Source organism: Lepidochelys kempii, chromosome 1 (assembly GCF_965140285.1).
Source record: "Lepidochelys kempii isolate rLepKem1 chromosome 1, rLepKem1.hap1, whole genome shotgun sequence".
Classification (NCBI taxonomy): Eukaryota; Metazoa; Chordata; order Testudines; family Cheloniidae; genus Lepidochelys; species Lepidochelys kempii.
This window is the reverse complement of record NC_136380.1, coordinates 102257699-102272199: the sequence shown is the minus strand read 5'-3', so window position 1 is coordinate 102272199 and position 14501 is coordinate 102257699. Positions and strand designations below refer to the sequence as shown.

At 40.0% G+C, this 14501-nt stretch overlaps 1 protein-coding gene across 2 annotated transcripts in view; it reads right to left on the bottom strand.

The window, feature by feature from the left end:
- ITGBL1 (integrin subunit beta like 1) overlaps positions 1-14501 on the bottom strand; it is a 250965-nt gene that overhangs the window by 114921 nt on the left and 121543 nt on the right. For both annotated transcript variants that reach the window (XM_073349140.1, XM_073349157.1), the window contains exons 5-7: positions 9414-9536; positions 3804-3944; positions 1943-2083 (exon numbers count right to left, since the gene is read on the bottom strand). In XM_073349140.1, coding sequence (XP_073205241.1) covers positions 1943-2083; positions 3804-3944; positions 9414-9536 — 405 coding nt within the window. The remainder of the gene's footprint in view (positions 1-1942; positions 2084-3803; positions 3945-9413; positions 9537-14501) is intronic.

Genomic DNA, 14501 nt, shown 5'->3' with positions numbered 1-14501 from the left:
TTTCTGCAGACATAAAACAGTAAATATATTGTCCAGAATTTACAGCTTGAATGTTTTAAGTGCTTTCCCACATTATGGGTTTTGGCAATGACTTACACAGATGCAAAGTACCCTCGTTTGAACTGGGGTAAGTCACACTACTGAAAGTCAGTTTACATTGGTGCACTGTGTCTAAGCTAGGGGTTTGCACAATTTGTGTAAACAAGGCCTTGAATATAAGAACACAAATGCAAACCCGTAATCTAGTTAGGCATAACCCTCTTTTGTATTTACCTTAGCTACTGATACACTTTTACAAATCATTTGCTTTTTTCTCCAAGTGGAATATAACAAAGGTTCAATCAAATCAATCCCACTGTGGTAAAACTCAATTGATGCTGATAGTAGTAAGTCTTAAAAATGGACAATATCCTGAATTCAATTGTCCTGTTTTCTGTTTATGTGTTAAACACTTAGAGCTGAGCAAAATTTCAACCAAAAAAGTGGGAAGAAAAAAAGTCATAAAACATTTTCAGAAATACAGATCTTTTTTTCTCCTTTCCTGACCAGTTCTAGTCCCAACATTCTTTTTCAAACATAGTTGTGGTTAAAAAACCTGGATCTTCATATTTATCATTAGTAGAGAAGAAAGGACCTGAGGGTTAATTTCATCATCTCAGTTTCAGCCTCCTCTTACTGTTTTAGGCTCCTTCTATGATCTTTTGATTTGGGATCAATCATGCTGGGAAGTGGGACTATAAACTTTTCAGAAGCTATTTTTAAAAATTATTTTGTTCTTGTGTGGTTCCAATTTTTTTTCTTAATTAGGTCAAGTCAGATTTCCAGAGAACACTGCAATATTAGTGTCAGACTTTAATCTGTCAAGTCCCTTTGAAGATGCATTCAGTTGCTTTTGCAAGATGTGTGCTTCTGTAGAGTGCCTTGGTGCACAAAACGCATGCAATGTTTTAGTCAAAGTCCTTCTCATGCTTAGTGCTAATTTCATCGTATTTATGGTAGTTGGATAAAAATGAAGAGACATCATCTTCCCCAGTGTTCCACCGAGTGTCACTGGGAAGCTGGGGCATCAGTTCTTTTTCACTCAACATACCATGAGGATGTTGGTAGCTGAGGAAGAATTTTTGAACCTCCAGAAATGAACTAGGATTGTGTTAGATGTTAATCTTTCTCAACAACAATTAAAATAATGTGCTGAGCACCCATACAGCTAAAGTTCTAGATGACTGCTCTGCAGAAATGCTCTCATCTTTTCCCATTTTATTTTCTTATCTTAGCAAATAGAAAAGACCTTCTTGTTATACCCTGCATTCTTGAATGGCATCTTGAGTATCTTGGATCCAATATTCTGAGGGGCAGCAAGGTACAGTTCAGGGGTAGAATCAACAGCATTTAATAAGAACACATATTTCCTGTACTGATGCTATAGTCACTACCATACCACTTTTTTATGTTCTACCAGCCACCTTGCATTTATAACAAATGTGGATTCTTTTAGTTTTTCCTTTATTTTCCCCCCTCTGTCTTCATTTGCAAGTTTCAATCTGTGTGGTAGAGTATATCCAAAATTAACAGCTTCAGTCATTCTTCAAATTGTTCAGTTTGTGCTATGTTGAACACGATGTACTTAGCATAACGCAAATGGGTGCTTACAGTTGGGCTCCTTAGTTCATATTTAGAAAAACTGGTCAAAAAGTATGTTTTGTGGAAAAAATAAAGATGAAAGATTTTTCATTTCATTTAAATGTTTCACAAAATAGCATGGTTTTTTATTTAGAAAAAAATTATCTACTTCCGATAAAATAATTAGAGTCTGAGCCCTAGTGTCAGCTGAGCAAAAATTACACTAAAGAAACAGAATGAGGAGTAAGAGCAAGCCAACTGGACATTCCTTCTTCCAAAATTAAATTCAGACATCTTGTTTACATTTACATATGCCCCTTACCTGAACAGAAGTCATCAGAATATCTGTCATACACTGCCTTGCAGTTTCTTTCATCGCACTCACAGGTATCTCCATGAATATCTCCCCAGTCACCAGTTGGGTCCATGTCATGGCATGTGCATTCACCACATATACACGTGCCTAAGAAAAAAAACAGAGCAGAAATGGGCCTACCAATGGGCATGAATAAGAATCAGTGTGGGAACTGAAACTTGCTATTTTGCCTTCACAAAAGCTTTGTGAGCACAGGGTCACCATTTCCAATGTTCATTAGTTAAAAATGTATGCAGTGGCTTCCATTGTCTCCAGCTATCTTACTTCATAAAGGAGCTTAATTGCTTCTTCCATTTAGTCTGAATGAAGGTCATCTAGTACATCCATCAGTTTCAGCGAGGTCTGTGATTGCCCACAGTTCAAAGTCAAGTTTGCTGGCAGCCACCAGCACTCTCCACTACAATAATATGATGTATTTGAAGAGAACTGGGCTGGATGAATCAATATTATGGACACTTTTACTGTTCATTCAGTGAAGAGAATGTTAAACTCTTAGAGTGGATAAATTATTTAATGATGGTGTAATCCCCAAACAGTAAATTTTTAGAGTGACTTTTCATCAGCTGCCCTAGATATTTAGTATATATCAAAATATGTAAATTGGGAACATTGATCAAAAACCCATTAATAAAATGAGTGGAAATAGCTTTATAAAGTCAAGGTATCCTGAAGTTTCATGTGGACAAAATCATAAATACGTGAAAGTTAAAACGAATTCTGGAAATAGTATTGGGCAGGTAGTTTGCTTGTGCATCCTGCAGAAGTTTGCAGCTATTAAGGGTACCAGTTACACTCATTTGCACTGCTCCAGTATAAGGATAAAGAAATGCTTGCTAGATAAGACATCTTAAAATTCCCTTTGGTAAGATATCACTATTACAGTGCAAATAAAACATCTAATTTGACACATAATGTTTCTACATTTATTGTTTCCTGTATTACACAAGTTTTTTTTATAGTTAAAGCCCAAACATTAAATGAGCCTACATTACTTCTGTATTTGAGCCAAGCTTTCAATTTCCCCATAATTAAGATGAGAGAGTTTTCTAAATGCTCTCAGGCTAATTAGGTGCTCATACTATAGCAGGTTTTGTCAGTAGAGATATATTTAAGAAAGGTATCTTTGAGACTTGCACTTTTGCTCTTCTGTAATAGTTCTGGACTGCAGCCAAAGGAATAACATTCTCACTTTGAACTATTTGTTCACTGAAGCCAAGTATAGCAGCTGGTGAATACAAATCTCATTTTTTTCATTATTTCTTCCCAAATTGGCAAAATTAAATGGAAATTATGGATGAAATTCACGTGATTGGACTTTGTGCAAAGAACTATATGTAGTTAAAAAAATTGATCTTCCAAGGCCATGAGCAGGCCCTCTTTGGCTGCTGTTCCAGGTTATGAGATGAAATAATGACCACTGTTCTTTCATAGCCCATATTCAGGGGTTTTGGGAACTCAGGATGAGTTATCTGCCCATTACCCGTCCAGTGCAACCTCATTGTAGGAGCAAGAGGTGAAAAGGGCTTCCCATTCTTGGGTCAATTTCATCTTATAAACACATATTTTACATAGACATATTCACACATATATGTATATAATAGGAAATATGTGTATGCATATACACAAACATATTCATACATGCACACATAAGTGTATGGTTATGTATACACATATACGCACAGATGCTAAATTTTAAAGATTCATGTCCAGAAGTGAAAGGAGAGCAAAACCAAAAACTATTTCCAAAAATTATGACCTTTGTCCTAGTGCAGAATAAATGCACATATAAAATATGTGAATGACACACCTCTATTGCTGCAGATTTTGCCATCTGGAGATGTGCATCTTTTCTTGATCTCCCATGGGGTGATGTCACACTGGAATTCACATTTATCTCCATGCCAACCAGCCTCACAGTAACAGTTTCCACAGTAACACTTTCCATGACCTTAACCCAAAGCAAATTTTATACAGTGAGAAAAAGACAAGTTTTTAAAAGAGCATTAACAATCTAACCAGTTTTACTAATTTTCCTCTTCATCCTTGCAGTGTTATGATCACAACCAAAGCAGCTGACAGATTTTATTTCTGAATAAAATCAGATTTCTACAAAAGCAATTAATTATGTTATATTGATATACCTCCATAAACCTATTTTACAAATGTTCTTCATTTGCAATACATAAATCAATCAATAATAATAAAATTAAATTTAAACTTATTCTTTAAACAGTCATTAAACTTACTTCTTGAGTATGGATGGGTAAATTTAGTAGATCGTGAATGTAACAGAAAAAGTTAAGAGCAACTTTAAATACACTACTGTGGCTCAATCTCTGTCATGAACTGCAGGGTACTGTGCGCTTGCAACTTCTAAACAACAGGAGCTGAGGGAGCTCGGCCCCTTGCAAGATTCACTCCATGGGGTTCTGTGCCAGTGGAGGGCTCCACCTGTGCTGAGCAGCGTGCAGGACTATGGCTTTTGTTTGCATCTGTTTTAAACAGGGAAATTATGGACAGAGACAAATCAGCTCTTAAAAATTAAGAGCTAGCTGGAAGATCAATCCCTTCCATGAATCAAAACAAACCTTTAACAAATTTACCTAATATCCCTCCCCCACCTTCAAAATCCTGAACAGGTCCTGCCTTTGGTCATTTGGGGCTTAATCCTACTAACTCTACTTAAGCCCTCTGACCTAATCCACCAAAGCACCTAACTTTCAGCAGGTGACTAGTGCAGTGACTTCAGTGGGACTACCCAAGTGGTTAACATTAAGCATGTGGGACTCTTCATGGACTTAAAGTTAAGTACTTAGTTAAGTGCTTTGGTGAGCAGAGCCAGGACCTTGCAGGATCAAGTCCTTTCTCACTTTACCCTGAGTGTCAGACTCAACAGCCCCAGAAGTCTCTGCAAGAACTGGATCAGCTGCTGTCCTCAAATATCTCATGTTCATTTACTATCAACAGTGCACATTTTGAATTGTGAAATGTAAATTTTACAGTCAAACATGACATTTCCACAGCTGTCAACCAATAAGGGAAAAGAAACAGTTCTGTGTGACTTATGTAACTAACCAAGCCAGAGCAAATTTTGCATTTCAAATATTCACAATGAATTGTTCATGAAAGCAATCAAGAATTATTTCCGAACAAATCTGTGAATAATTTCTAAAACTAAATACATTTGAGAACTAGGCAATTTTTTGCAGACTCTTCACACTGGTAGAAAGGAAGCTAAATTTGTGAACTAAATTGTTATACATTTTTTGACCATCTCTATCTTTGACTAAAGAGGGCTCATGGAACGATTCCACATCATTGGCTACAGACTGCACCCCTGCCAATCATCTTGTGACTGTGTGCCACTACAGCACAGATGAATAGGCGAGCGAGTGTGGATGGCGCAACACAAACCATCACCATTGAAAACAAGTCACGCGTGTGTCCTGATGACAGGGCAAAGTTTTATTAACTGTCTTATGGCTGTTGAGGCACAGAGGCTGAGACATAAACAGCAGCAGTCTTGGCAGGCATAATTTGTAATCCCTTCCTTGGCATCAAACTACCTAAGCATTTTATTTGGAAAGACTCTTTTTCATAGTTGTGGGCTTTTTAGCCACAACTATGCTCACAAGACGTAAAACCATTGTCAGCATCATGTTTGGCCACGAAGGATAACAACCACCTTTGACCTCTTCTTTTCTCCCTCATACTCATAGATACCCAGAACTAGTATGAACTACATAATTTAATCTACAATTATCTTGGAGTGGATCTATGGTTTCTGACTGAAGACAATGCTGTTCTATGAGGACACAACAACAAATTGCAGGATCAGAATTTAGTTAGCTATCATATGGTCCATGTTAAAAATCAGGCCGTATCTTTGTTGAAACTGAATATGAAATCCCTATGGCTAATGCCCCTGTGATGGGGCCTCTGCCCCACACTAGTCCATAAAGGGTTAATAGAACCCTAGGGAGGCTGTACAACAGACAGCCAATGGGAGAGGACCCTAGGGAGAAAGCCAATTGGAGAGGGCTATGAGGAGCAGCCAATCAGGGCCAGGCAGGCCCATATAAGAAGAGCTGCAGGGCAGAGCAGGACAGTCACTCCCTGGAGCTCAGGGAGGGAGGAGGACTTGCAGGCAGAGGGCAGCTAGCATCTTGGACAGAGCAGTGCTGGGCAGGATCAGGGGAGTGAGAGTGAGCTCCTGGCTGATTGCTGACATGCTAGGGCCCTGAGACAAGGATGGAGAAGGTGCTGGGGCTGCGGGGAAGTGGTCCAGGGAAGTAGACTGTGGGGTTGTAGGGGATGCAGCATGTGGCTGACATCTACACGGTTCCTGGGCCGGGACCCAGAGTAGTGGGTGGGCCTGGGTCCCCCCCCGCCACTCACCATCGAGGAAGTGGCTGAACAGTGGACTGCCATTTCCCCGGAAAGGGGAGAGAACAGAGTGTGACATAGCCGGAGGGCTGTGTCCTGAAGAGGATGCTGTATCTTTGGGACAACATGCATCTTGGAGCAGAAGTGACAATGGTGGGAGCAATCACTCCATTCCATTAGTCAGCCACCACCCACCACAAAGCTGGGCTGCCCACGGACAGTTACATGCTGACCCACGACAGTCTGCCTTCCCCATGGGGTGTGTGAGGCTAGACCAAAAGTTGAATGGCAGATAGAAACCTTGCACCTGACAAAAATAAGAAACCAAGAACTTTCTGGCTTGGCAGCTGGAATGTCAGTACCATGTGTCCAAAATTGACAGACAATGACAACCTACAATTCACAAGCAGCATAAGGAAGTCAGCTTTGGTAGACTGTGAGCTGAACAAACTCAATGTTGACATTGCAGCACTCCAGGAAACAAGACTTGCAGATGCTGGTTCTGTCCAAGAGGCCAATTACACCTTCTTTTGTCAAGGTAAAACCAGCAAAGAAAATCCTCTGCACGGTGTCAGTTTGGCTTTGAGAAACAAGTGAGTAAAGCTCCTAGAAACTCCAATTGATAAGTCAGAGCGTATCATTTCACTTAGACTTCAGACAACCATCGGCTCTGTGAGCATCATTAGTGCCTATGCACCAACACTCAAATCTAGCCCTGAGGAGAAGGATACATTTTACAACTCTTTGCATCAAGTCATCAGAAGAATACCATCAACTGAGCAACTTTTCTTTCTTGGTGACTTTAATGCAAGAGTTGGTGCAGACAACAACTCATAGCCAGATTGCCTAGGACATTTTGGCATTGGCAAGATGAATGAGAACGGCCAATGACTTCTTGAATTCTGCACCCAAAACCAAATGTGCATTACCAATTCATATTTTACAGGAAAAGATCACCACAAAGTGTCCTGGCAACATCCACAATCACGCCACTGGCACCAATTAGACCTTGTTATCGTCAGGAGGAAAGACCTAGTACTTAGTACAGAACACTTGCACGTTCACAGCGCTGATTGTGACACTGAACACTTCTTGATTATTAGCAAAGTCAAGATTACAGCCAAGAAACTATATAGAGCAAAACCTAGGAGCAAGCCCAAAATCAATGCTGTTAATACCAAAAAAACAGAGGAAATGCCAGGAGTTTGTGCAGGCTTTTGAACTTAGCATGCATGGGAAGTCATTACCAGAGAAGGCAGAGGAATTTTGGGAGGATTTAAGAACAACAATCCATGAAACAGCTTTCGCTACATTTGGTGAAAGAGACAATCAAAAAAGGACTGGTTTGAAGAAAATGAAGTGGAACTATTACCTCACATCAATATTAAGAACACAGTCTATCTGGAACACAAGAAGAAGCCAACAGAGAGCACCAAAAAGTGAGACGTCAACATACAAAAACCAAGATGCAGTGAGCAAGCAGATGCTGTGCAAATCATTACTGGATCAAGCTCTGTGAAGAGATACACAGACAGCCTCAGATACAGGAAATCTCAAAGTCATGTATGATGGCCTGAAGAAAGCTCTAGATACCACTGTCAACAAAGTTGCCCCTCTCAAATCGCACAGTGGTGAAATCATTACAGCTAAAAGCAAGCAGTTGTCCCATTGGGTTGAACACTGTTCAGAGCTATACACACAAAAAAGAAACATCACCAGTGAATCACTGGACCAAATGCCAATTCTACAGGTCATGCCAGAGCTAGATCTGGAGCCCACTGTAGAAGAGCTAAGCAAGGCCATTGATTTGCTATCCAGTGACAAGGCTCCTGGAAAAGACGGCATCCCAGAGGAAATCCTCAAGTGCAGGAAAGACAGCCTATTACTATATCGTCATCAGCTGCTACTTAAATGCTAGAAAGAGAGTCAGGTACCACAAGAGATTTGTGATGCAAACGTCACCACTTTGTATAAAAATAAAGGTGAAAAGGGTGACTGCAACAACTACAGGGATATCTTGCTACTAAGTGTAGCATCCTATCTTTTCTAGTATTCAACAGGCACATCAACATAAAATTGGAGTTTTACAGAGATAAATCTAGTCCCCAGTTGGATTATGGCATCACTGAATGAAACAAGGGTAGGGAATAGGAAAAAGCTTTATCATGAGACACTGCACTGATGAGAAAGGATACACAGAAAAATGCAACAGGAGAGTTTAATGGGGTTTTGTAAAATGTCAAATGTTATCAAATGTAATAAAGTGTGGCATTTTCTCTTCACACTTGGTAAAATAAAATATATATTGAATCACTGACATATATCCCTCCCCAGCTTTTACTTTGATCAATTATTTGATAAATTTGGCCAGCATTCCCAGGATATGGTTTCTTTAGAGGGTCATATTACTATCATTTTAAAAAACAACTTATTCTGTACAGCTAAAGTTCTTTTCTCTCCCAAGAGCAGCATGGAGAGTTAAACAAATAGAAATTATTTTGGTCTTTATACACACATGATTAAATACAGATAGTAATACATATTTTACACACACTCACCAACGTAAAATTGCAGTATTATGGGGATGAATCGGGATTGTGTATGTGGGTGTGTGTTACTCATTTCTAATCCCACTTGTCTCAATACTGTACTTCTCTATTTTTAGTGTATCAGCTCAGTGTCTCCCTCTTTCCCTCGTACAGATCCACTTCCATGTACCTCACTTGTTAGAAAATTAGCAGCTTTGTGGTGCTATGCACCATGGCTCCTGCTTCTCTTCACAAAAGGAGACAGTGGCTCAGGGCTGCTACGTTCCACAGCTTATTGTTCAGGCCACTTGCTCATTTGAAATTTTTACTCACCATTCACAGTGGTATTCATGCTATTTATCTCTTTGTCTCTCAATACATGCATGCAATAAAGTCATTTTATAATTACAATAAGTAAAAATCTGAAATACTGTATTACTCTATTGCATGTCTCAACCAGCTTTGACTGATCTTCTTATTGTACTTATTTATAATGCACTTACCTGTGCAGATCTCTCCTGTTTCATCATCTATGCATTCTCGGTCATCACACTCACAAAATTTACCATAGATCAGTCCATTCCCGTCCGAATTCTCACACTTGCATCTGCCACATTGACATATGCCTGTAAACATTAAAAAAAACCACTCTCGTGATTATAGTTCATAGAAAGAGTATTTGTTGCTGTTTTAATTAATCCAACAGTGGTTTTATATACCTTATTGCTGAGCTCACTCAAAACTTAAGATAACCCGGGGGTCAGGGGAGACCATCTGAAGTGTAAATAGATGTTTTTTGGTCTAACTCTACAAAGAATAAAGAACCATAACAAGAAGTATCATACTTCTCTAGAGCCCTGTAAAATTCACCTCCAGGGTTGTCTGTCAACAGCTACCCCAAAGATATCATGAAATCCACCAACATGAATGCAACAGTGGAAGACATTCTCTTTCTCTCATGAAGGAAGAACGCTGAATTCTATACTGCCAGTTTCTCATGGAACCTGACTTTGTCCAGCTCAGTGGCCATATGGCAACAGACAAGCATGACATGATAATTGAGATCCTAGAAATAATATTGGAAGAATTCCCTCAGTATATTTAGAGAGTCCCACAACATCCTAATTGCCCATATGCTCAGAGTTTAGCTGATCACCATATTTGGGGTCAGGAAGGAATTTTCCTCCAGGGCAGATTGGAAGAGGCCCTGGAGGTTTTTCACCTTCCTCTGTAACATGGGGCATGGGTCGCTTGCTGGAGGATTCTCTGCTCCTTCAAGTCTTTAAACCATGATTTGAGGACTTCAATAGCTCAGACATAGGTAAGAGGTTTTTCGCAGAAGTGGGTGGGTGAGATTCTGTGGCCTGCGTTGTGCAGGAGGTCGGACTAGATGATCATAATGGTCCCTTCTGACCTTAGTATCTATGAATCTCCTACATAATCATAATTTAGAGAATGTGGTCCCAGTGTAGTGAGATGGAGAAAACCCCAAGAAATCAGTCTGAACTAATTTTGGGGGAGCACCACCTGCAGTAAGAACTCATGCTCAGATGTCAGGGAAGAGGACTCAACTTTAGATAGTAATTATCACAGCAATACCTTGAATTTGCCAACTGACTAGCTAATTGCAGTGAAAATGTGAAACAAACAGTAAGTACTTTACCAATATGTAATTAGAAATGTCTAATAGAACTGTGAGCTTTTTCTGCAAGGATGTACATTCCAGGGATATGTGATATAAGACTGAAGGATTGATCCCTCACTCACTGATCTTAAACTTTTCTGCGACATTCCTTGGTTACGAGGGAAGGTTCCTTGACCCATTAATGTAGTTTTCACTAGGCTTGGCAAACCGGTCAATTGACAGTTCAAATAATGTCAAATGACCAGTCAATTGATTGCCTATTATTTGGTCATGGTCAAATATTGTAAAATATTGCAGCAAGAATACCCTGATGTAGATGGCAATCTATCTTTTGATGGCATCATGGTGCCATTCTTTCATTTTTTTAGATCTTAATTTCATTGTTTTGCATTTTTCTGAGTTAAAATAACTTACTTAAGCAACTTAGTTTTTGTAATTAGGCATAAGTATCTAAGCCTAAGCATAGTGGAGACCATAAAGTCTTTTTTTAACTGATGTTATTGTTCTAATAAATTAGTGCTTCAAAATATTTTACTGTTTTTTGCATTTTCTGACAACATTTGACCTATATATGACTGGTCAGCTGGCCAATTATTTCTGAACTGGTCAAATGCCCAACACTATTTTTCACTATTTCATTGCAACCTGTATACAAAGGGCTCATTTTTCCCCTTCAGATATTGACTGGGGACCTTCAAACTCTGGATTAGTTAATGCATTTGAAGGACTGCTGGTTACATCCATGATAATATCTTCATATACCCAGACTATGTCTTCCTCCATACAGCATAGACTTCTAGAGACACATTTCCCCTGTTTGTGATGGATCTCATAAAGTAGGACATAGTTCCATTGAAAGTGAACAGATTTATTAACATGCATGTTATTTGTAAGCTGACACAGCAATACAGCTTGACAAATAGTGCAAAAATTGTCTGAAAGGGCTTAAATAACAAAACAAAACAAAAACCTGTGGAACTAACATAACATCTGCTGATCATCATGCTGAGGACTCTGCTCATATGTTATATCCTTTGCCTTTTCCCTCCTGGTGCATTGAGACCACAGCTCATCATGCTGGACAATACTGTCTTATTGCCTCCTTGTACTCCCCTATCTGTCTGTATACATCCATCTGTTGTCTCTTGTCTTAAATTGTAAGCTCGCTGGGGCAGACACTGTCTTTTTGTTCTGTGTTTGTACAATTCCTAGCATAATGGGACCCTAGTTTATGACTAGGCTCCTAAGTGCTATGATAATAAAAATAATAATCATATTTGTGTATTTAGACTATAAGCTTTTTTGGACAGTGACTTTATCTTATTCTATGTTTGTACGTTCCCTGTCCCGGTAGGACCCTGTTCTTGGTTAGCCCCTAAGCCAGCGGTTCCCAAACTTGTTCTGCCACTTGTGCAGGGAAAGCCCCTGGCGGGCTGGGCCGGTTTGTTTACCGGCTGCGTCCCCAGGTTCGGCCGATCGCAGCTCCCAGTGGCCGCGGTTCGCTGCTTCAGGCCAATGGGAGCTGCTGAAAGTGGCGGCCAGTACGTCCCTCGGCCCGCGCCGCTTCCAGCAGCTCCCATTGGCCTGGAGCAGCAAACCGCGGCCACTGGGAGCCGCAAACGGCCGAACCTACGGACGCAGTAGGTAAACAAACCAGCCCGGCCCGCCAGGGGCTTTCCCTGCACAAGCGGCGGAACAAGTTTGGGAACCACTGCCCTAGGCACTACCAGAATGAACATAAGAAAATCAGCAATTTGCATTCCTAAGTCATCTAGGAGTTCGCTTCAGCTGTGTTCATGCCTCTTGTGTAGTTGCTTTCCACAAAAATTCAGTAGATGAGATTACTGGAATAAAAACCTGGTATCCAAAGCAGCACATGTAAGCTAATAATACCTAATACTATTGCAGATATCAATTTTTAAATTCAGATTTGTATTTACAATGGAAACTAGACTGACTGTCACACTCATTCAGATCGGGAATAGAAACCTGCCATGCAACCTACATGTCCAAGCTAAACAACTTAAATTTAAAAACAATGACAAGAACTTGATTACAAATAAACTACAGATCTAAAATTATTTGCTGAAGTTACTTAGCAAGCATTGTTAGGTAATGAAAAACTTCAAGAAAACTCCAATTTCTCAGTAGATGATTCACAAACAGAAAAGGATAGAAAATGAATTCATTAAAAGTTATTCAACCAGCTTTATGTACAATTGTGTGCATGCATTAATAGAAAATACATTGGGCAGTTGGGCTCCTATCATCATGCTAGGCTTGTGTTTTTGAAAATATATATATATATTTCTTTCTGCTTCAGATCTGAACCCTAGAATCTAAGAATAAAGCAATGAAGGCCAACTCCCTGTTTGAAAGACCTGGTGCCTAACTGGGCAAGTACTTGCAATAAATACATGATGATTTACTTGTTACTTCAGTGTCACACATATATCAGATACCCGTTCCAGGTGCTAGGCAATCTGACAATAATTTAAAAACATAGTCCTTAACTAAACAAAATGATAGTAGCAGCCCAGTGGCCAAACCCACACAACACCAATCGTCGCCGGTAAACAAAAGACGTTACAAAACAAAAACATTCCTGCTTCAAATCCCACAACCTATTCCAAACCATTCCAATCTCAGCCACCTCAAATGGCTGCTCAACTAGTTGGGCTTTTCAGTGAATCCCAGAAATGAACAGACTCAGGCCATCTCCAGCCAAGAGATGCGGGAGAGTGAATTCAAAAGGAAAGAGGCCCTCATGGAGAAAATGTTACTAGCAGCATCCTCTCTTTTACCCTGCAGGGGCTCCAGCTCATGCATTTCCGCTGATCACAGTCTTATGGTGAGAGCCAGACCCTCATTTAGATCTTTATCAAAAACAGTATTTTAAACTCCACCCAGAAAGAAACAGGTAGGCAGTGCAGATCTTGGAACACCTCACAGAAGAATGCTCTGCTTAACATTTACACATATACGTGAGTTATTTGTGTGTCTAATTTAAACACGCGTGTATGTTTTATGTTTCCACAATTGCTCGAGCCACCTCTGGTAATCATAGAATCATAGAATCATAGAATATCAGGGTTGGAAGGGACCTCAGGAGGTCATCTAGTCCAACCCCCTGCTCAAAGCAGGACCGATCCCCAACTAAATCATCCCAGCCAGGGCTTTGCCAAGCCTGACCTTAAAAATATCTAAGGAAGGAGATTCCACCACCTCTCTAGGTAACCCATTCCAGTGTTTCACCACCCTCCTAGTGAAAAAGTTTTTTCCTAATATCCAACCTAAACCTCCCCCACTGCAACTTGAGACTATTACTCCTTGTTCTGTCATCTGCTACCACTGAGAACAGTCTAGAGCCATCCTCTTTGGAACCCCCTTTCAGGTAGTTGAAAGCAGCTATCAAATCCCCCCCTCATTCTTCTCTTCCGTAGACTAAACATCCCCAGTTCCCTCAGCCTCTCCTCATAACTCATGTGTTCCAGTTCCCTAATCTGGGTCTATATGATGTTTAGCATAGAGGGAGCTGTGTGGATGTAGCTTTATAGCCAAGATGTGGTCCTTCTCTTGTCCAAAGTGGTAACTCAGTTACTTTGTTTATGTAGTTTCTCTCTCTCTCTCTCTCTCTTTCTCTCTCTCTCTCTCTGTGACACATTAGATCATGGCTCATTTCTGGTGTAAGACTTGATAATGACCCTCTATTGTTCAACACTTCCCTTTGCCCATCAGTAGTTCAATATCTGACAAGCTGTCAGAGAGTGTTTCACTACTGCATTGAAGAGAATACCAAAACATGACAAAATATAAACTGACTCTATAGAACAAACCTAAGTCCAGTAACCAGATATCTTTCCCAAAGAGAATTCCACAAATCAGGGTTTTACTGTCATGTTTTAAGGTGCACCACTTGAAGGAGGTGGAGGAAACTAAAGTTTTT